The sequence below is a fragment of the Notothenia rossii genome (assembly GCF_949606895.1).
Source record: "Notothenia rossii genome assembly, chromosome: 5".
Taxonomy (NCBI): domain Eukaryota; kingdom Metazoa; phylum Chordata; class Actinopteri; order Perciformes; family Nototheniidae; genus Notothenia; species Notothenia rossii.
Genome location: NC_136903.1, coordinates 12,415,863 through 12,437,084, shown reverse-complemented (window position 1 = coordinate 12,437,084; position 21,222 = coordinate 12,415,863). Strand labels below are relative to the sequence as shown.

General features: G+C 41.7%; 1 protein-coding gene across 11 annotated transcripts in view; it reads left to right on the top strand.

Annotated features, from left to right (window-relative positions):
- LOC307038488 (neuronal cell adhesion molecule-like) overlaps positions 1 to 21,222 on the top strand; it is a 76,058-nt gene that overhangs the window by 39,303 nt on the left and 15,533 nt on the right. For 8 of the 11 annotated variants that reach the window (XM_079679911.1, XM_079679908.1, XM_079679907.1 and 5 more), the window contains exons 3-15: positions 9,383 to 9,558; positions 11,064 to 11,169; positions 11,971 to 12,164; positions 12,536 to 12,658; positions 13,350 to 13,520; positions 14,285 to 14,341; positions 15,461 to 15,572; positions 15,675 to 15,859; positions 16,049 to 16,183; positions 17,305 to 17,448; positions 17,553 to 17,664; positions 17,743 to 17,909; positions 19,840 to 19,987. In XM_079679911.1, the coding sequence (XP_079536037.1) occupies positions 9,474 to 9,558; positions 11,064 to 11,169; positions 11,971 to 12,164; positions 12,536 to 12,658; positions 13,350 to 13,520; positions 14,285 to 14,341; positions 15,461 to 15,572; positions 15,675 to 15,859; positions 16,049 to 16,183; positions 17,305 to 17,448; positions 17,553 to 17,664; positions 17,743 to 17,909; positions 19,840 to 19,987 (1,739 nt within the window). In that variant the 5' untranslated portion in view covers positions 9,383 to 9,473. Of the gene's footprint in view, positions 1 to 6,566; positions 6,628 to 9,382; positions 9,559 to 10,163; positions 10,491 to 11,063; positions 11,170 to 11,970; positions 12,165 to 12,535; positions 12,659 to 13,349; positions 13,521 to 14,284; positions 14,342 to 15,460; positions 15,573 to 15,674; positions 15,860 to 16,048; positions 16,184 to 17,304; positions 17,449 to 17,552; positions 17,665 to 17,742; positions 17,910 to 19,839; positions 19,988 to 21,222 lie in introns of those variants that run through there. The other 3 variants (XM_079679910.1, XM_079679912.1, XM_079679914.1) reach the window with 3 other exon arrangements.

Here is a 21,222-nt window from a genome sequence, read left to right as displayed (position 1 = left end):
TGCACTCACTTTATTGGCCCAGCTGGGCAACTGGATTCTTCTGTCAGCTGCACAAAAGAGACAAAGTGGGACGGGCGGTAATGAGCAACTCCTCTTACAGTGTTACATATAGAGCGTTCTCGGTGTGGGGAAGCCTTCCGGAGACAATGGAGGGTTTTGAGAGGTCTGGAGCCCTCTGAAGCCCCTCTTTGATTGAGTTTCCTGGCACTGGGATTCAGTGTTGGGGCTTGTTGTGGAGTGGGAGCTGTGGGTTTAGCTGGGGGGGCGAAGACCCTCCTCTGCGCTGACCTTTCACAGACACAGGTGGGGTGGAGTGGAAGGGGCTTGCGGAGGAGGAGGAGGAGGAGGAGGAGGAGGAGGGGCCTATTGTTGCAGTCTGTGAAAGTGGAGGTGCCACTCAATAACACTAGACCTCGTTGCCTCTGTCCACCTGCCGGGGATTTTCTCACCATTACTTTATCCCAGCAAATGAGTGGTTCTGGTAACAGATGATCCCTGCACAGCACACTGCCATTTTAATGATGCTGTGGGTATAATTTGCAAGCATATTTTGATATTTTTTTGACAAGCTCTGGTCTCTAGGTTTGTCATTTTTAAGTGAGTCAAATGCTTTGGTAGAAACTGACCAAATAACTATTACATAGATCGCCATAAAATTGCAAGCTTTCATGGTCCCCAGACAACTGGTCATAGCGTTGTTGGCTTTAACTTAAATCCCTAACAATAAATCCTAAAGATTCACTGATCAACTGATTTACTTATCTTTCTGTAGCACCAATATGAGATTCACATGCTTTGTTTTTGAGTGAAGATGCTTCACGTGGTTTTGGCATTATACCTGCTAAACTTGAGCATGTTAGCATATTGATATTAGCATTTCATTGAAAGAACAGCATCTCAGTGCTGCTTGCATGGCTGAAGACTCTTGTGTCAGCCCATTTTAGATGTCAATGTATTCTTACATTCTTACTTTCCAATAACTATTTTTTCCCCCCTTTTTATCTCTCTTACTTGAAAAGCCTCTGAGTCCCTTTTCACACTGTGGATGAATTCCAGTATGATGTTTAGTCTTATCATGAGTCCCAGACATGACCTCAGGGAAGAGTAGATCGTACTCGATAATATCAGCCCTCCCTTCCTCCGTCCACCTGCTACTTCTCACTGGCAAATTACATGTTCTGGTAAAGTGCAGCGGCTAAGGGATTGTTCCAGCCCACAGTCAGTGTTCATGCTTTGTTGTCTGATGTTTGGCAGATTTTGCTAGACTGAACGGTACCAGACAAAGCTTGGACGGCTTTAAATGACTCATCGCTGCCTGCCAGCCAGCCTGCCTGCATGTACTGTATCAGCACAATTCAAATTCCAGCAGAGGAGTGTTTATTATACAGTAGGGCTTTTCTAGAAAGGACTGGTTGCATTAACTGTTGACTCTGAGCAATCACACCTGGACACTGTTTCTCTGTGTTTCCTCAGCTGACATTTCAAAGCCCACCGCAGTTCATTTGGCTGCAAAACATCACACCTGCCACTTTTTGTGTGTCTTCTCTGAGGTGAACATTTCCTCCAGTTTCTGTCTCACACACTCTTTTTGTTGCACCCCTAAGCTCAGAGTAAACTCCACATATTGGCCCCATCGTGAGAGACCCTTCACTTGTGGAGTAAGCCATCCGGTGCGGACATGGTGGCAAACTGAGATTCTAATCATACCTCTTTTGTTGAGCTCAGTGGAGGTTGAGACGTTTTGGGGGACAGAGCAGATGCCAAGCGTACAGTTTCTCTCCAAGGTTACTTATTAGATGACAAATGGGTTCTGGGCCCCTTTGTCCTTGTTTCCGTCTCTATATGTCTGTGTTTGATGAGAGGGTTGACATCTCTTTGTCGGTAGGGAGATCTGAGAACAAGAGGTGATTGCCATGGATACAGAGTGCCCTTTTCAAGTGCGATTTTGAGTGGCTCTGCTAAAAGCTGTATAAAGTGTCCCTATATTTAGCTAAAACATATTTTCCTTTTGTAGCTTATGGATTGTATAACTATAATAACATTTGTCTCTCTTTCCACATATGCACCAGTGCTTTTGTCCACTGTCTCAAAGGATTTGCTTGTCTTCCCCTAAACAGATTGGTATTATGTTGATTACTTTCGCAAAGCTGTTATGTTTCTGTAGCTTAAGTGTGTTTTGTGACGTTGTATGCCGAGGATTTTGAGAGTCCTTTTAGCTATTCAGGAAACCAGTCTGCATTGCATTCCTCCCACTCTCCTGCATTTGCTCATGATAATGAACTTCTGCTCAGCATATGAATGGCTTCACCCATAACACACTCATGTGGCAGGACAAGTGTACTTAAGCTCGAATGTCTGACGTCCCACGCTGAACCATAGACTCTGTGAACACTCACAAACAAGGAGAATGCAAATGGGAGTAAGGGAGTATGAATTCACATGCAACATAACATGAACCGGACTACTCTGGGATACAAAAATATCCTTTTTTAAGGAGTAATTACAGTGCAGGGATCAGCTATCAAACAAAGGTCAAGTTCAGATCCACAGACTTTGCTGCATCCCATTCTGATCTTATTTTAATGAACGCTTTTGAAAAGTGCCTCCAGTCGTTTAATTCTCCAGTAATGATACTGTAGAAGTCCGGTGTCAAACAGGCACGTTGAGGACTTAGCTTTTGCCTCATGCTGCCATTACTACTTTATTAGCTAATCATTTATAGCTTTTGCTGCATTGTGAGGCTCCGAAAAGATTAAAAGACCTCCAATTTGCCAGCAGCAATTATCCTAAGGAGATGGATAGGGCCTCATACACCAATCCAATTCAAGAAGGCTCTCAAAGGCAGTGTGGGTACAATGTGAGGACGTGCCTCACCGACTACATGTCATATTTAGCTGGTCTGCAGCGATAAGATGAAAGCGAACCACCTTTCAGTTTCATTCAGGGTGAACACGCAGGGATTTCCTCCTTCACACTGCTGTCCCATCTAGTGGTGCTGCTTCCATCTGCATGCTAAAGAGGAGCGCCCTCTCAGAAGTGCCGGCGCCGGCAGTGATTTGCATTTGGGCAGAGGGGACAGAGAGCGAATCTCGGAGTGTTTTTGGCGTCTACACGGAGGAAGCTTAGTGAATGCCAATGTGCGGTGCTCTGTAAAAGGAGGAAGAACGAACAAATTGCCGGACGCGTTGCATTAGTAGCAGATGCCCATTAGCCTTAGGAGTGGTGGCAGAGTGATAGCTGGGGGAGAAGTTTTGTAAACAACATATCTTTGAAGGTCTGCTTTAGAGATTACATATTGCATTCCCATCAAGTCAGTTTACCGACAGTGCGGCAAAAATAAATACACAAAAAGCTGAAATAAAATCAGACTCTTACTTCCTTACAAATGTCAAGCTTAAATACACCAGAGGCTACACTTCCCATCATGCAACCCTGATTGATTTTTCCTGCAAAAAGCCCACTTCTTTAACTCCAAAAAGTTTGTATGCGATATATAATTTGAATATTTGTTGCCTCCAGTCAAAAACAACGTTTAGTTTATAATCCTGTTTTAAAAACACTGGAGTGCCCTTTAACACATGATAGTTGCAAGCTTATTTTTAGGAATAACAAATAAAGTGATTTGGATGTCTCAGAGACATCCAGCTAGACGGAAACGAGAAAGACATACTGACAGTGTAAAGATCCTCACTTTATTGTCAGCCATTGTACAGTGCGGATGAAAGGGCTGCGGCGTGTTTTTGAGCTGTGGGGTCTCCCTGAACAGCAGGACCCCAATTCATATGTAAACCACACCAATTATTTGCATACGGTGCCCCAATTATAAAAGCTAATGAGAAGATTATGGGAAAAGCACGTTGAAGCCGGCCTTTGGAATTTCCATTGTGATTCTGTAGCTGCAGATACGAGGCCTGTGAGAGGCATTAGTAAAAGCCACTGAACATCCAAGCTCATACATCATGGATATAATTCATATCAGTGCTTCGCTGTGAAACCTCATGGAAGCACAGCAATTAAAGACAGTCAAACGTTATTTAAGCTTTTGTTTAAAAAGGACTATTTTGCAGAGTGAGAACTTCATATTCTAATCCAACACGGTTGTGACTTTCCAAACAGTTTGTAAGTACATGAAAGACCGTCACATCACAATATATTTTACATTAGGTCCTTCCAAGCGACCTCCTACTCCCCCATAGATGCTTAATGGCACAAAGCAATGGGCACACATATCTTGACTGGGCGTGAAAACCATGCAGTGACATCTTGAGCTGCAGCCAGAGCACCAGTCCGCCTCAGAAAAATAAACTCTTCCAACCGTATCCGTTTTCTCATCACCACCTTCCTGAGTGCAGAGCCATTCTCATCATTATCCCCCCGCATTCAGCCGTCTGTAGGGGATCCCTGCTGCTCCATTAAGGCCATACCGAGCCTCACAAACCCCTGATTGCATGAGCCATCATCAATAGCGCTGATTATAGGAGTTAATGATGGTGCTTGGCATGAGAGGATGGCTTTTCTTTCATCATGGATGTTAAAACTTTACAGTACTGATTAGGGGTGGGCGATATTGAAAAATATATTATCACGATATTTTTCAAGCAGTATCACGATAGACGATATATATCACGATATTTTTTCATGTCGGTTATTATGGTTATTTTTCAAGTTACTTAACATTACAACCACCTACAAGGTAACAGAAACTAAAACAAAAAGGAGTAACAGACCAAAATAGCATTTCAAGCTGGTTTTATTTCTGAAATGAATCCCTGAATGAACAATTCAACATTTTGATATGGCTTCAAGGCACAGTTTCTCAGTATAAAAATGAACTTTCTGAGGTAGCACCAGCAGTGAACATCAATAAACATGAAAAGGAGGGTAAAACATAACTAAGTAAAACATAAAACATCAATGAGGAAAAGTCAGTGCCAAACAATTAAAATGTAAACTTTAGACTTGAAGTTCAATAAAAGACTTTAGCATAACTGAAGGGAAAAACTATATAAATACCTTATTGATTAAATAAAATATAAGCTAACAGAATCAAACAAGACAATAAATAAAGTGCAATACTGTCTGAATCCTGACTAGACAGCTTTAGAACATGTTTTTCACATCAGTTTATTTTTTTAATAGTTTTTTTTCCAATCTTTTTTTTTTCCAATTTTTTTTTCTCCAATTTTTTTCTCACGATAGATTCGATATCTCTGAAAAAGCATATTGTGGAGACCTAATATCGTCACGACGATATATATGGTCATATCGCCCACCCCTAGTACTGATGCAACACAACTGATTCTGTCAGTGTTGCAATATTTCATCGCTATTGTTCGGCACGGACAATGACAATATCTTCGCAAGTGGTTAGCAAAAAGTGTATTGAGTACTAATAGCTGTTGCCGTAAGGGAAATTCAATTGGGTGTTTTTCCCCCGTTGCCTGCTTTTCATTCAAACTGTGGTGTGCTTGGATTCTCAGAGCTCGTGCCCCTGTCAGCTCCATCTGTGTGCTCAGACAAGTCCTGACCCTCACGTTCTGCAGCCAGCTTGCATGAATATGTCTTTGCTTATGTGTGTGTGTGAGTCGCTGTAATGTGCTACGTGTCTGACATGTGCACAAAACCAATTAGTTTTGGGATGGCGAAGTAGCTGGCCATGGGAAAATGACAATGGAGTAATTGAAGAAGCTTGCTCAATGAGAGGCCAGACAGCTCAATGCAGCTTTTACAAGTGCCGAGTGTTTTCTCCACGGACAAAACGAACAGAGAGGAAAGCAAATCCTGAAACGAAGGTGGTCTTCTGTAGTTGTAGACAGTAATTAACATTACTTCCTTTAATTTTGCTGAAATTGATTTTTACTCAAGAAATACAACTAGTTAGGTTGTGCAGTGGCATTTAAAGGTCTCTAACAGTGGTTTTACAAGATTTAGCTTATTGCATACAATCAAATTGACCTTGCACAGCTTAACCTTTTGCAAACCATGCTGTTGTTGTGTCCCAGGATTTTCAACCATTTCAGGCACCATTAACTTGCACCATCGGACGGCAGTTAGCAACTAGCTGGTAAACATAATGGTGAAACCTTATTAAACGCATGATATTAGTGTTGAGGCTCACCTAGTAGAGCGGCACCTCATATACTACGGCTGATTCCTCACAGCTGCACCCTCCCTTTTCAACTTTTCTGTAATCTTTATCTTTGCTGTCCAATAAAGGCAAACCCCCTTTCTCAAATCTTTTAATAACAGTGCAAGCATTTCAAAATGTCAACTTAAGAGGTGATCCAGCTAAATGATCGACCAAAAAGGTAGATAATGCTGTTTTGAAGCACCGGTTTGGTTGTTCAAATTCTCATTAAGCAGTCTGGCAGCTGTCGTCATGAAGTAGTGCCTTTAATAACTACCGTATTGAGTTTTTAAAGTGACACAGTGTATCAGTTTATCATCATCTTGGCCTCATCTATGTTATATATTTAAGATATCTGGCTGCAAGTGTCCTTTCCAACTTGCCATGTTTCTTTCTAAGAGACCCTTTTCTGTTCGATTTTATCAGCAGCCGGATCGCTTTTGGCACAGCACTCCAGACAGAACCCGGGTTTTATCTCGCCCTCAGCAGTCTGCAGTGAAGTGAGCATTATTGACTTTGGCTTTTCCAGTCCCGTCGGCACAGGATTCATAGGAAAGTTTAATAAAAGTGATGAATATTTTCTGATTGCATGTCCACTCGAAGAATTGCATATTGAAATGAGAAGTGGGTGTTGGACTGGAGCTTCTTCTTTATGATGCAGGGCTTCTCTTGCTTTAGCTCACAGTACTGCCATTATTGCAGGCTTCTGCTTCTCCCTACATTGGTAAAGGAAATGTTTTTAAATGAATGAAATAAATACCCCACTACTTATTATACATAGGGTCATATCTGGTTGTTTTTAATCATTTGCTTCCTCAGTGTTCAGGCAGGAATTCAGTATTTAGCTTGCTCTCACATCTTAAGAGCCCCACTTGGGTTTCCACTGTCACCCTACTGTGAGAGGGATGTTGGTCCCCGTATCACTGCAGCTCACAGGGATAATTATAGCACACGTACACACACATGAATATTATAGTCACACACATACAGTTTGCACACAGAGACACACACATGCTGACCGGCTTGAACTGAGCTGCTACACCTCATTAAATTGGGAAATGAATCCTGGATGAAGTCCTGGCTCATTTCCAGATAAGAATCACCAGACTCTCAGGGATCCACCACAAAATGTATAATTAACACATTTATTCTCTTGCCGTCGCAGGCTGTCCTTTCTCTTCACTTGTCTGTGACTGCTCGAAGCTCAGACTCTTATATATTTTGGTTTACAAATCTTAGTGGTCTTAACAACTTTTAACATTCAGACCAGTTTAATTCTCCACCGTCTTCTATCGAGAAATGTAGCTTTCACAGTACAGAAATTATATTTAAAACAAGGTCCACTTTGTCCCCAGGCAATTTAGAGAAGAACATTTCACATCAATACAATTTTTAATTGGCACTGAGAAGTCATTACAGCCCAAAACATTACTAATCTCCACAAGTAGATATTTTCATTAATGACATCTGATTGTAAATTCCGAGCACATTTGTAAGCAGAAAATAAACATTGATGAACAGAAATGATCACCAGGTTTTCCGCTCAATGCAGATGCAGCGCCCCCTCCTGCAGCCTACAGATGAGCTTGATGAAATTGCCCCCTGTGGATCTTTTGGTTGGCTTGGTGTTAAAGCCAGTTCTGCCTGATGTGTACATGGCAGAATGATTGGCTGCCCTAGGCAAAAAATACAGGCCCTCCCGAGGGAGGTGTAGTGGAAGCCGGGGGCAGCGGACGTTAGCCTTGGTCTCCTCCCATGCCACCAGACTCTGAATCATGACTGTAGGGCAGCGCTAACAAATACACCAGATCCCCGAGGAGGCGCAGGCCAGAGTCTGCCTGCCTCGCCTCTGGTCCCAGACTCCGCTCCCCCCCCCCTCTACCCCACACCCAGAGGCAGGAGAGCAGCTCACATCTGCAGCTCCATCTTTTATGCGCTCAATTTGATTCTTTTATGCATTAACGGGTAATGATATCCCACTTTTGATAGTGTGGTTTTCCTATAGTGCAGCAAATTAATCTGCCTGAGCTCTAAATTAAGCTGTGACGTTTTAATACGGTGCCAGCGGAGGCCTTGGGTAAGACAGGCTGGAGAGCAAGATCAAGACAGGTCAGGCTGCAGTTGTTAAAAGACAGAAAACGACTCCTCCTAACTTCTGTTTCCTATTTTCTTTTTCACTCATAATTTGCATACTAGCTGTGCTCACATTCATGGGAAATGAATGAATTAAACTGCTCACTCCTTTGTGACAGTGTTGAATTATGCAGATGAATATGAATTAAATTGAGCAGTCATAATTATTAATCTTTGAAGCTTCGGTCGCTCTGGTTTTAATGACCCTTGCAGCGATTATTTCAACATTTGCATTAAGATATCATTCCTTTTGATTTTTTTCTCCGAAACAGAATTGCTTCTGGTTGGATGAAGGTGCGACATAACACTGAGCTGCCTAGCAACACCAAGAGGCAGATTTCAAACCTGTTATGTTCAATACATTTCCGTTTCCAGTCTATTCACAGCCTGTTAACAATAGTGTTGTGTTGAAGGATAATTAGATTTTGTCATGTAACAAAGGAAATAGCATACCCTCATTTAATTAACAATTATTCAATAACCAATTAGCCTTCCAACAGTTTGTTAGAACCTGTGAACATTTCACCTCTTGAACTTAAGCATCCTGATGAACTTCTACCATCTGTCCCCCCCATTGAACTAAGGTCTGCCCAATCACACATGAATTCCCCACTGCAACGGTCCCATGATGGTTCCCTGTCTGAAATCCGACCTCATTGCGGATCAGTTTGCTGCGGGCGCAGTCAGTCAATCAAACTGATAAAGCTGAGAGTGAAATGGAAAGTAAAGTGTCCCCGTGTCTTGTCCCTTGGCATGTCATTGGCTGATGTGATCGATATGGCATAGAGTCCTAATGGCATCATGGCCACAGCGGTGATAGCCAGGCAAAGTGAGCCCATGTGGGCCATGTCGGTCCGTATCGGAGTGCACTAGATCAAAAAGATAGCTTCCAGCAAACTGCACTGCATGCCAACTAACATTGATCTGTGGCCAGAGCTGTACAGTACGTGTTGTTCTCTCCCCTCTCTGCCTCTCTCTCAGCTGATGAACACAACAGAATACACTCGCTTCTATGATTGATAGCCGCAGTAACCGGATGTGCCATTCAACTCAGTAATCTCTGTTCCCGGCTCTATCCTCTTATCTCTGACGCTCTCTCTTTCTTTCTTTCTCTCCCTGCAGTTGTGGATGTGCACGTGTCCTCACACAGTGTGACTGAGCAGAGGGGCGGGGCGTCGCTGTATTTGGGGGCAGACCTTCGCATCAGACACAGATGATGGAGAGGAGGAGGATGGACGCGGCGCTGCTGGTGCTGTTCCTGGTGCAGCTCACCACTGCGCTGGAGGTCCCACTAGACCGTAAGTCTACACAACGTATTTGTATCCAAGTTTAAAATGTGGTATGACAGGTCCAAATCTATTGGAAAAAGTGTTATTTGCAGTTTCTGAGATTGTCATGATTTTATTCATCATATATCAAATAAATGAATGTTTGGACTGTTATTGAAGAACAACAAGCAATTTTCAAAGTTGTACTGTAACTTTGCCTGTTCTGATTCGTTAATCGTCTGACAGGCTAGCTGTTTCCCCCTGTTTCCAGTCATTGTGCTAAGCTAACTAGCTGTCTCTGGTGTCATAATAACCATACAAACAGGGTGCCAAGAATGGTACAACGCTTCTAATTTAAGTCTTGATAAGATAGCTAATACAAGTATTTCCCAAAATGTTGAGCTATTCCTCCTTGAAAAGATTAATTTATACTTAAAATAATTGTTAGTGTTTTTGTCAAAATTTGAATTAGTTTGATTCCCCTTTTTTTGTAATACTTTTAGATCAAAGCAGCTTAATAGTTGGAAATGCCATCATCTGTCCGTAACTGTGTTTTAGTGATTCGTTAAGGCCTGCATCAAAAATGTCTAGGTCTAATCACATTTGATTCTTACCAGCTATTATAGGGTTGGCTATCTGTTTTCTTCACAGCTGATTTTATTTCTAGAGGAAATGTTGCTTTGTTTTTTAAGCAACCAGTGCTTCACCTTCTGGCTGATGTGAAACAGGAACAAGTCTCAGATGGACTTGTAGCCCCGCAGCCTGATGTCATGGCGGTACTCTAGATCTTGTAAACAAAGCTTGGCTGGAGCTGTTTACCAATGGAGGCCTTGTTTAAACCGTGTCTGAAGCCAAAATAATGCAAAAATCTATTTGTCACCACTAATGTCTGGTTCTCTTCACTGTCATGATGTGTCCTTTTTGTTTGCTGATTCTGGATAACACTAAAGTTCTGGAAGGATGTAAGTCTCAAACGAGTGTGAATTCTCTGCAGAGGTTGTGCTAGCAGTTTTTTTGTTGTGCATTGAAGGTTTTATTTGATCTTTTGTTATATTTGTGTATTATGTTTTCTTTGTTTTTAAGTTTATAAGATGCTGAGTGTGATTTGCAGTGGACTTTTATACATTGCATGCATTGATGTATTTTGTTTTCTTGTTTGCTGTTATCGTTTCTCTGTGTTTCTGCAGTGGTTCAGTATTTTCCATAGAGCATTATTGCAAAGCGCATGACTTGTTGTTTCATTTGTTTTGTCATAGTCCATTAGTTATTTCCCAGCACTGACAGGAATACATTAAGCATTGGATCATTACAATAAAGGGAAATGTGCCTGAGCGTGCTGCATGGTCTTTTTTGCTGCTGCACGTTATGAGAGTCTTTTGTGTCTGTCAGCAAACAGCCGTCCGGTTTGATTCAGTGTGGTACGTCTGCATGTGATTGGTAATGACTGCTTGGGTGGTCAATACAGCAACAGAAAGAGGCTTAGTTATGCAGTAACGGTCATGATTAAATATCACCCTCTTTCTGATCACTTTCAGTGCCGCAGCCACCGACCATAACTCACCAATCCCCCAAGGATTACATCATTGACCCACGAGAGAACATTATAATCCACTGCGAGGCCAAGGGGAAGCCTCACCCCAGGTAGGAATCTGTGAAGTGTGATTTTGCATTCATTATGCTGATACAGAGAGAGATGTTCCAGGTTTGGAATCCACCACCATCTGTTAAAAGCCTCAGCTGACAGCCAGTTTCCAGAAATGTCAATCTAAAACATAATAAGTAAAGTTCCAGTTTATTCAAGCTATAAATAAAAAAAGGTATTTTATTCATGCAGATGCCGCACTCTACTGAGACAGATTGCTGCTAAAGCTTTTGAATGTTCTGCTCCAAATTATGCCATCCTCTTCCCTCTATCTATCTTAGTGTAGCACCTAATTAATTTGAATACACACACACACACACACACACACACACACACACACACACACACACACACACACACACACACACACACACACACACACACACACACACACACACACACACACACACACACACACACACACACACACACACACACACACACACACACTCTCACTCTCACACTCACACTCACACTCACACTTTATATGACCTTAACACTTAAATCAAGTCTTCCTTCAAACATCCTTTTGAAAAAGTGAAATGCAGGTGAAGAATTTGAATCTCTTGATTGAGATTGGCTTCAAACGTTGCTAAACTGGGATTGGTGCACAGAAATATGACATCTCCTTTCTGTCACCAAACTCTGCTACATGTTTTCACAAGAATGTTGTAATTAAACACACATAATACATTTTAAAGCGACTTACTACAATACAGCATGGTGTCTGTATTCTTCACCAGATTATCATAGCAATGTTTTCTTAAAGTCTTAATGTCTGTTTACCCCCCCCCTTTTAGTTTCTCCTGGACCAGAAATGGGACCCACTTTGACATTGACGAGGACCCCAACGTCACCATGAAGCCCCACTCTGGGACGATGGTGGTGGACATCAGCAGAGCGAAGGCCGAAAATTACGAGTCTGTGTATCAGTGCACGTCGAGGAACAAACACGGGACTGCCGTTTCCAACAACATAGTCGTACAACAGTCCAGTAAGTGCAGGGATACAAGTCTCTATTATTTCTATCATTTCATTTTTCTTCCACTTTCTTAACGTCATGCATATCTCATATCATTCTTTTTTTCTTTTTCAAACACTTAAGTTGCATTTTCCTTCTTAAGAGAACTCCTGACAGGTAAAGGTTGCATGTCGAAAGCAGCACGTTACTCTGAGGGATGTAGCGGTAGATGGAGCGAATTATCCTCTGTGTTTCTCCTCTTGTGTTTGGTTATTCAGTCAGCCATCATCCTTCTCATCCTGCCTCGTCACCTCTGTCATCCTGTCAGCAACAGTCCATTAGCAACCCATATTTACTGTCTTCTACAAGACTCCTCTTCCACTGACGTGTGTTTCCTTCTCCAGGGTCCCCCTTGTGGTCAAAGGAGAAGCTCAAGGCCATGGTCGTTCAGGAGGGCGTGTCCATGGTGCTGCCGTGTCGCCCCCCCGCTGGCCTGCCCCCTCCCATCATATTCTGGATGGACAATAGTAAGTGCTTTAGTGATAAGATAAGAGGGGGATAGGGTGTTAGGGTCATACATGAAGACATTATAACACACTGTTGCTGAAGTGTCTGGAAATCTCTGATAAATATGTCCTTGTAGCAAAATTGTGTCTGATCCCAACAAATCCTCAATAGTGTTTCTTACCATTAACAGCCTGTATTTGGCTTTTATCATTAACATGCCTCTTTCACTAGACATATTAATTTGAACAACTGTGAGCATCACTTGCCCTGTTTGTGGCAGGGAGTTAAGGGTTTTTGAGAAATGTGGTCTAAAATTTGAGAAGAGTATTTCATTAGAGGCCATTAGTCGTCTCATCCTTGGTGCTGTTTATTTAATGCCATCCCACTTAGTATCACCCTCAATTAGTTCATGATTACTTGAATCGTTAATTGTGTTAAAATGTAACTGGTTAGTTTAAAGTGATTCAATTTAATGTTCAAATAATGGATGGAACTTCTGTTGAGGTCAAGAATAAAAATGATAAGTTTTATCTAAATGTATCATATTGATGTATGCACTCAGTAGAGACTATTTATTGGGTAGAAACACATTCCATGAAAACTTGAAGAATATAGCAATAATATTTGATCCAGAATTTGACCTTATAACCTTAATAACATTTGTTGAAATTGTGGTATGCTTGTAAATATTGAATGTGCTGTACATTTCAGACTTCCAGAGGCTGCCTCAGAGCAGCAGGGTGTCCCAGTCCCTGAATGGAGACCTTTACTTCTCTAATGTACTCCGAGAGGATTCCCGGAACGACTACATCTGCTATGCCCGCTTCCCGTACACACAAACCATCCAGCAGAAACAACCCATCTCCGTCAAGGTCCTCAACAGTAAGTGTGACTGTGTGTGTGTGTGTGTGTGTGTGTGTGTGTGTGTGTGTGTGTGTGTGTGTGTGTGTGTGTGTGTGTGTGTGTGTGTGTGTGTGTGTGTGTGTGTGTGTGTGTGTGTGTGTGTGTGTGTGTGTGTGTGTGTGTGTGTGTGTGTGTGTGTGTGTGTGTGTGTGTGTGTGTGTGTGTGTGTGTGTGTGTGTGTGTGTGTGTGTGTGTGTGTGTGTGTGTGTGTGTGTGTGTGTGTGTGTGTGTGTGTGTGTGTGTGTGTGTGTGTGTGTGTGTGTGACCAAGATCAAGGAAGTCAAATGTAGGCGTTATGAACTAGCATGACGAAGACGCTGGAGTGTGTGTGTCATGAGGCAGTTCATTCACAGTAGTATGTGCTTGTATGACTGCGTAGGAGGGAAGCAACATTTCCTATCTCTGAGACCATCCTAGGAGGCGCCTGCGCTCGTCATCCCTCTGAAAAGACATATTGTCAGAGCTCTCATGGCTCCCAGCGCTATCTGCGAGGCAGCCGTTATTTTATTGAGACGTTCTGAATACGCACACTCCACCAGCAACAAAGAATGCTCTCATTCACGGAGCGTTCTGCTGTTGACATGATGGCACGCTGTTCCCACAAGCATCTTATTGTCATATTTGAATCATCTTAAACTTTTGTTTTTAATTCTGAACACTCATGTTTATTTGTTTTTATTTTCTCCATGTGCCTGATAATTTCACTTTGTTTCAACGTGTGTGATTTTTCTGTTGTGTTACAGTGGATGCAATCAATGACACAATGGCAGCTTTTTACAATGAAACTGATTTATTTAGTGGTGAGTTTTGGCATCCTCTGGTGTCCACCCCCCAATCTCCAAACTCTAGCTTATACCCACTAACACTAACCCTTCCACCCAACAACCCAAAGCTTTTCACTATCTCACGGGTTCATTCAGGGCTGGGATCTGGCACCCTCTAGTGTTTGCCCCCCAACATAGAGCTCTAAACTGTAGCTGAATCCTAACCCCTAAATCTCTTTCCTTCTGCCACTCCTGCTCTATCCAATCAAAAACCTTTTATTACCTAATCACTTCCTCCTATGAACTGCTTAAACCAGTACTGTATGATAACTCCAGTAGAGATTGAACTAATTGTTTAATCAGAACATGTTACAACATTTGTAGAGTTTTTTTAAGCTTTGAAAACGACTTTTACAATAAAAGAAATCTAATGAATGTTAAGAACTGTTATCATATACGAGATAAACAACTTGCTCCTAAAATATAGATATTTCAAAAGGTCTTCCTAGTTGCATTTCCTCCATTTTCCTGTCAAACAGCCAGCTGCGATCTTCATTTTCAAAATCACTCTTCCCCACTGCCCCTCCAGTAGTTAATCTCTGTCACCCATCATTTCCATCTCACTTCATTTTTCATTTCTCAAAAGATAACTTGTTTTTATCCTTGTCTCAAGATTACAACACCTGTCCAATCAGAAACGTGGAAGCAGTTTCTCAATGAATTACTCAGAAGCCAGTGTGTTAATGTGTCCTCAATATCACTATCATAAACATAAATAATGATTATTGTATTATTATTTTATGACAAGCATTTTACTTATCTACTAATTCAGTAGCAAAAATCAGATGCTTATGTATTACATTCTCAATCCTATATTGTATTCATTATGTTATCTCAAAAGGGCATTAATTGGCTCTAAATACATACAGAATGAATAGCCATAAAACACAACATGGCAATAAGATTTACATCTACTCATAAATCTAATCATAAAATATGAGAATGTGGTCTGTCGAAGTGGTTTAGCCCTCATGCAGAACAGACTCACTGAAGAAGGGAGAGAGAGCAGAGAAGAAAGGACTGGGAATGTGAAGTGCCTGCAGAGGAGATGGTAATATTTTCTTCTCTGTGAATCTGTTCTGCGCGTAACTATAGAAGAGCCAGCCGATGAGAGGAAGCCAACCTTCCTCATCCCATCTGGCCCCTCCAGCTCCAAGATGGTGCTGAGAGGACAGGTGTTGGAGATGGAGTGCATTGCCGAAGGACTGTAAGTAAAAGAATCTGCCATTACTTCAGCCCCGAAAAGCCTCAAGTGCCCACCTGCTCGAGTGTCATCAACACTCTTTGTCTTCTGTCTCATTGAATTCAGGCCCACCCCCGAAGTCTCCTGGATCAAAGTGAGCGGCGATCTCCCAGCAAAGCGCACGTTTTTCCTCCACTACCAGAAAACCCTTCGCATTGTGAACGTGTCAGAATCGGACGCCGGAGATTACCGCTGCACCGCCAGGAACCGTCTGGGCTCGGTGCACCACACCATCAAAGTCAATGTCAAAGGTGTGTCTCTGATGGAGCGTACAGTTTCCCATCAGGCCATTCGTTCACCATGTGGCGACACAGTCAATCCTTCTTCCTGTCTCCTCATTCTCCCTCCATCTCATAATTGATTTATGCACAGATGCCAGCAGGGCAGTGGGTTCAGTGATTAATTGTCCAGCCTTCTGCTTCGCTCCATTCTATTTTCAGCCGCTCCATATTGGATCAGCGGCGCCCCGAGGAACCTGGTCCTCGCTCCGGGAGAGAGCGGCGTGCTGACCTGCAGAGCCAGCGGCACGCCCAAGCCCTTGGTCACCTGGGCCATGAACGGCATCCCCATCGAGAGTGAGTGCAACCTGTTCCTCTGACTGAAGTATTATGGCCTGTTTCAGTTTCAATCTCAATCTTTATTTATACAGCACATTTAAAACAACCTCAGTTGAACAAAGTGCTGTACAGGCAATAAATACAATATAAAATAACACAATGGGAATAAAATAATAAAACAATAATTAAAAACATGATAAGAAGCACAATCTAGAAACATATAAAAACACACAAGTTTTAATTTGATATAAGCTGATAATTGTTTAAATAATATTTTTTTATTGAAGATTTGTGAAGAATTGATACGGTGTAGAATTCTCTTACCTATGGTGGAGTTTGAGACTGATATCAAAACACTTATGAATATTAACGTGTTTTTCTGAACAAATCCTTTCTCCGATACAGTGAGTATTATAAATGTGTTTTTCTTCTGCATCTTTTTTCTATTCCCCAAAATAAACAAAACTAAATTGCATCAGTGTTTCAATTTGGTATCAAATGCAAAGTTCAGCATTCTTTTGGAGAACACAACGATTATGTTCACCTTAAGATAGCTAGGCAACCAGGGGAGAGACGACAGGAAGTAACTACACCTAGCCAAAATTAAATCCTGCACATTGTCCCCTGTAAAACCACAACTTGACCATTTTACACTTTGCTTTTTGTACAGGTTAACAAGAAAGATACAACGTTTTAATGAATGTGCTGTTGGGAGATTCTGTTGTCCTATTTGTTATCCCCACCACGTTTCCAGTCTTCATGCTGCTGCTGGTTGTTGCATCATATTTGGTGCAGAAACATAAATATTCTCTCCCTACTTACAGTGCGTTTTGATTTCCCCAAAATTCATCATCTGTTACTTTAGCACAGAGCAGCAATGGACAAACTGACAAATTACAATTGGAAATGATTAGTATAAGTATTTATTTCATTTTTTAAATAATCTATGCTACGGTAATATTTTAGTTGCCACTCAAAAAGTGTGATATCCAGACCTTTATGTTGGATACATAAATGTTTAAAATCTTAAGTTACAGTATCTGTTTAGCAACACAGACCCCCAAAACGTCCCTTTAGCATGTTAGTGTCACCCAGAAAACAGAGAGCTGCCTCTGTAACCCCTGTTTTCCCATGAACAGATTCCCCTAAGGATCTCAGCAGAAAGGTGGAGGACGACACCATCATCTTCACCGATGTGCAGACGGGATCCAGCGCCGTCTTCCAGTGCAATGTCTCCAACGACTACGGCTACCTCCTGTCCAACGCCTTTGTCAATGTGCTCTGTAAGTTCATTACACAAGATCCATTTGTGGTGGAGTGCTGTTTCCATTCCCATTGATTTCCGTAGTGTAATAACGCACCAATAATTGCTGCTGCCTCATTGCAGCGGAGACGCCCAGAGTGCTGACACCATCCAACAAAGTCTACCAGGTCATCAAAAATCACCCGGCCCTGATAGACTGCGCTTCCTTTGGGTCACCCATCCCTAAAATTACATGGTGAGTTAATGATCTTTTAACAGAGGAAAGTGTTTTATGTTTATTCAAAAGCCTAAAGCGGCTTTCTCTCTGTTTAAGGTTCAAAGACAGTCGCTCCAGCACCCTGGATGGAGACCCCTACATCGTGCATGACAACGGGACTTTGGAGATTCACGTAGCTCAGGCCAGGAACAGTGGCAAATACACCTGCGTAGCCAGAAACACCCTCGGTAACTACGAGAATCACGTCTACCTGGAGGTCAAAGGTGAGTGTTTCTGCACTAATGGTGTGAAGCTGACAATTGAGCGGCCCAACCAAGCAAGGAGGCAGAGGCAGAGAGTAGTGATGTTACGTATTGTGCCGAGGCTTCGGAGCGTGTGTCGAGTAATCCCCGAAGCTTTTTGTGAAGCATGTGTCGATACCACGTGACTGCTTCAGGAAGCGATTCAGATCGGTTGAACCGTTGAACCATGGTTGAACCACAACGCTCATAATACCCATGGATGGATAATAAGAACCATATTACCCCTCCTGTACCCGGGCCCGGTGACACGATGGAATTAAGAGAGCTCAGACCCTCACTTATATAGAGGTCGGAACATGTCATAAGTATAAATAGATACAAGCATAAATAAATGTAGGAATAAAAACATATATAAATACAGGAATAAATATGCTACAGTGTTTTCAGGGAGATTCAGTGCGTGTGCTGTGGCTCAGCTAGAAAGCAGTTGACTCACGACCGCAGGGTCCCCGGTTCAATGACTCGTCAATACGTATTTTTTGTTGTTTATAAAAGCTAGGGCTAAATGAGATAATGTAGTTGATAAATGTATTCTTTGATATGGTTTAGCCTTTCTCAGGCTACAACATGGTTAAGTTTATGAATATTAGTAAGGAATACAAATCCCTCTTTGCAATGTTTACCAGCCTCTTTAGGCTTCTCAATCACAATCAACTGGAATAAAAACAATATTGTTAACATGAACATATGATTTAATGTTCGTTGTTTAGAGTTATTCTAAGGCTTTACTCATTGGGAACTCGGTATGAGATACAGCACACTGTTGAGATGTCCAATCTGCCTGTTTTACACAGTTTGACCAACAGGTGGTTTGTGTTCAAATGAAGCCCATGATGAAGCCTCATGAGATGAACCCTTTTGCGAACCAATTGGCTGGAAAGCTTCAAAGCTTCATAAGGCTTCATCTCGCCATCACTAGCAGAGAGTTCAAATACAACCCGGTGTGGGCATTTATTCCTCATGGGCACATGATTCACAGCCTCAATATGACTGTCCTCCCTGAACACAGTCAGCAGCCACAAGGATCTCACACACACTAACAGGAAAAACAGCACCTAAATACACACAGACTAATCAAACCAACAAGACACAGGTGAGGGGGGAGGAGACAACACGGGGCACCAGGTGAACACAATCAGCAGCAACAGACAAAACGGGAGGGGGAACACTTTTCAAACACAAACAGGAAACAGAGACAGACAAACTAAAACACAGACAGATCGCGACAAACGGATGCACAAATGACACTTCGCTACCAACGAAGCTATACAATCCGTAACGGAGGCCGAGATCTATGGCCCCAAAGATCACCTCTGTTAAAAATTGTAATAATATTATCAGCCAGGGAGTGCGTAAAACTAGTTGACAACTCGCATAGCGCTATAACAGAGGGATGTTTGTGATAAAAGCTTGTACAATTCTATTATTTTGATTTAAAAAAAATTTCTGGTAAAGCAGAGTTTTAGGGTAGAACCAAGACTAAAATCAGGAAAGTAATCGCCTATCAATGAGATGTCTAATTTGTTGACACATTTTATATTAATTCTTTATGACAGCAGATATGACAGAATGAGTCTTCAGGTTACAGCTACCTAAAAGTAATTGCCTCTCTCTTGATGTTATTTTATTTTGATCACAAAACCAACAATTTCATGAGATACCGTTGTTGTTGTTGTTGTTGTTGTTGTTGCCTTGACTGCAATTGGCACGTTTTAGTATCCTCAATAAAAAAGTGTGTTGTTAAAAAATAACAGTATCAACCCTAACACTAACCTTTGAATTCAAGCCTTATTCAAAACGGATCCTATATGTTTGTTCCTCTGTTGAGGCTTAATGTTTCAAATGATTGATTTTAGTTCTTTAAAACTGAAGCTTCCCCTCCTCCCATCAGAGCCCACCCGGATCCTGAAGCAGCCGGAGTACAAAGTGGTCCAGAGAGGCAGGTCTGTGGTGTTTGAGTGTAAGGTGAAACACGACTCCTCGCTCATCCCCACCATGACCTGGCTCAAAGACGACGGAGAGCTGCCCGATGACGAAAGGTCAGAGCTGTCTCCTTTTTAAGAGCGCTAACACTTGCTTACTGTCTGTCTACATTACTTATGATGGATCCAGCAAGACTCCTATAGCCATTTCACCTTTTTTATATTCAATATACTTAACTGCAAGATTCAAAGGCTTTATTGTCATGTACACAATAGCTGAGCGTAGTTGTTGTTAGTGATGTAAATCCTAAATTCCAGGTTTCTCCTACAGTGAAAAAAAAAGTGGAAATGTAAGTGACACAATAGTAGAATTTAAATAATAAAATGCAAGAATAAGGAATGAGTAAACTAGATACATGTAAAAATATAATATGATTAAACTAAATATAACATTATAAATACAGAGTGGAATAAATACTGCTTATTGTAATTAAATATAAATATGTTAACTCTAAACAAATACATGCGCCATAAATAAGACATTTTACAGAGCTCAGGAATTTAACAATCTTATATTTATTAAATGAAATATAAATCTTATAGATCACTGGTATATACAGTATGTGACCCGCTCTATCTATTCGCAACGGCTCATTTCAAAATAAACGTGGATTTTCATAAAAAACTATTTTTTCGGGGTTTAGGTGTTTTGTTTGATTTTAAACAAACAAAGTCTTGGCTTTCAGAATATGAAACTTTTATTTCCAAACTCACACCATAAATGCATTCTTTAAGCTTGTAAAGGGAAGATGACAGGCAATCTGCTTTTCCGCAGCGCCGCCCCCCCTCCCTCCGGCTGACATTATGAATGTAAGCGTAGAGTAATCATAGATAACACGGCAGGGTATGTTACAGTTTGTTTTCATCTGATTTCAATTAAACAAAGTCTTGGCTTTCAGAATATTAAACTTGTTTCGGCAAATTCAGATGATAAATACAACTTTGAAGCTTGTAACGGCATAATTACAAGCGGAGAACGGAGTAACTTGACGTCACAGCTGGCATAACAACAGCCGGTGTGTCTCGTGAGGGTTTTCCCCGGGAAACAAACACAATACACACAAATGCAAAAAGACACACACACACACACACACACACACACACACACACACACACACACACACACACACACACACACACACACACACACACACACACACACACACACACACACACACACACACACACACACACACACACACACTCGCCAGCTTCCCCCAGACCAGTAATCCAAACGAAAATATCTTCCCTCCGTAGTATTTTGATCATTTGCTAATAACCAATCAGATCGA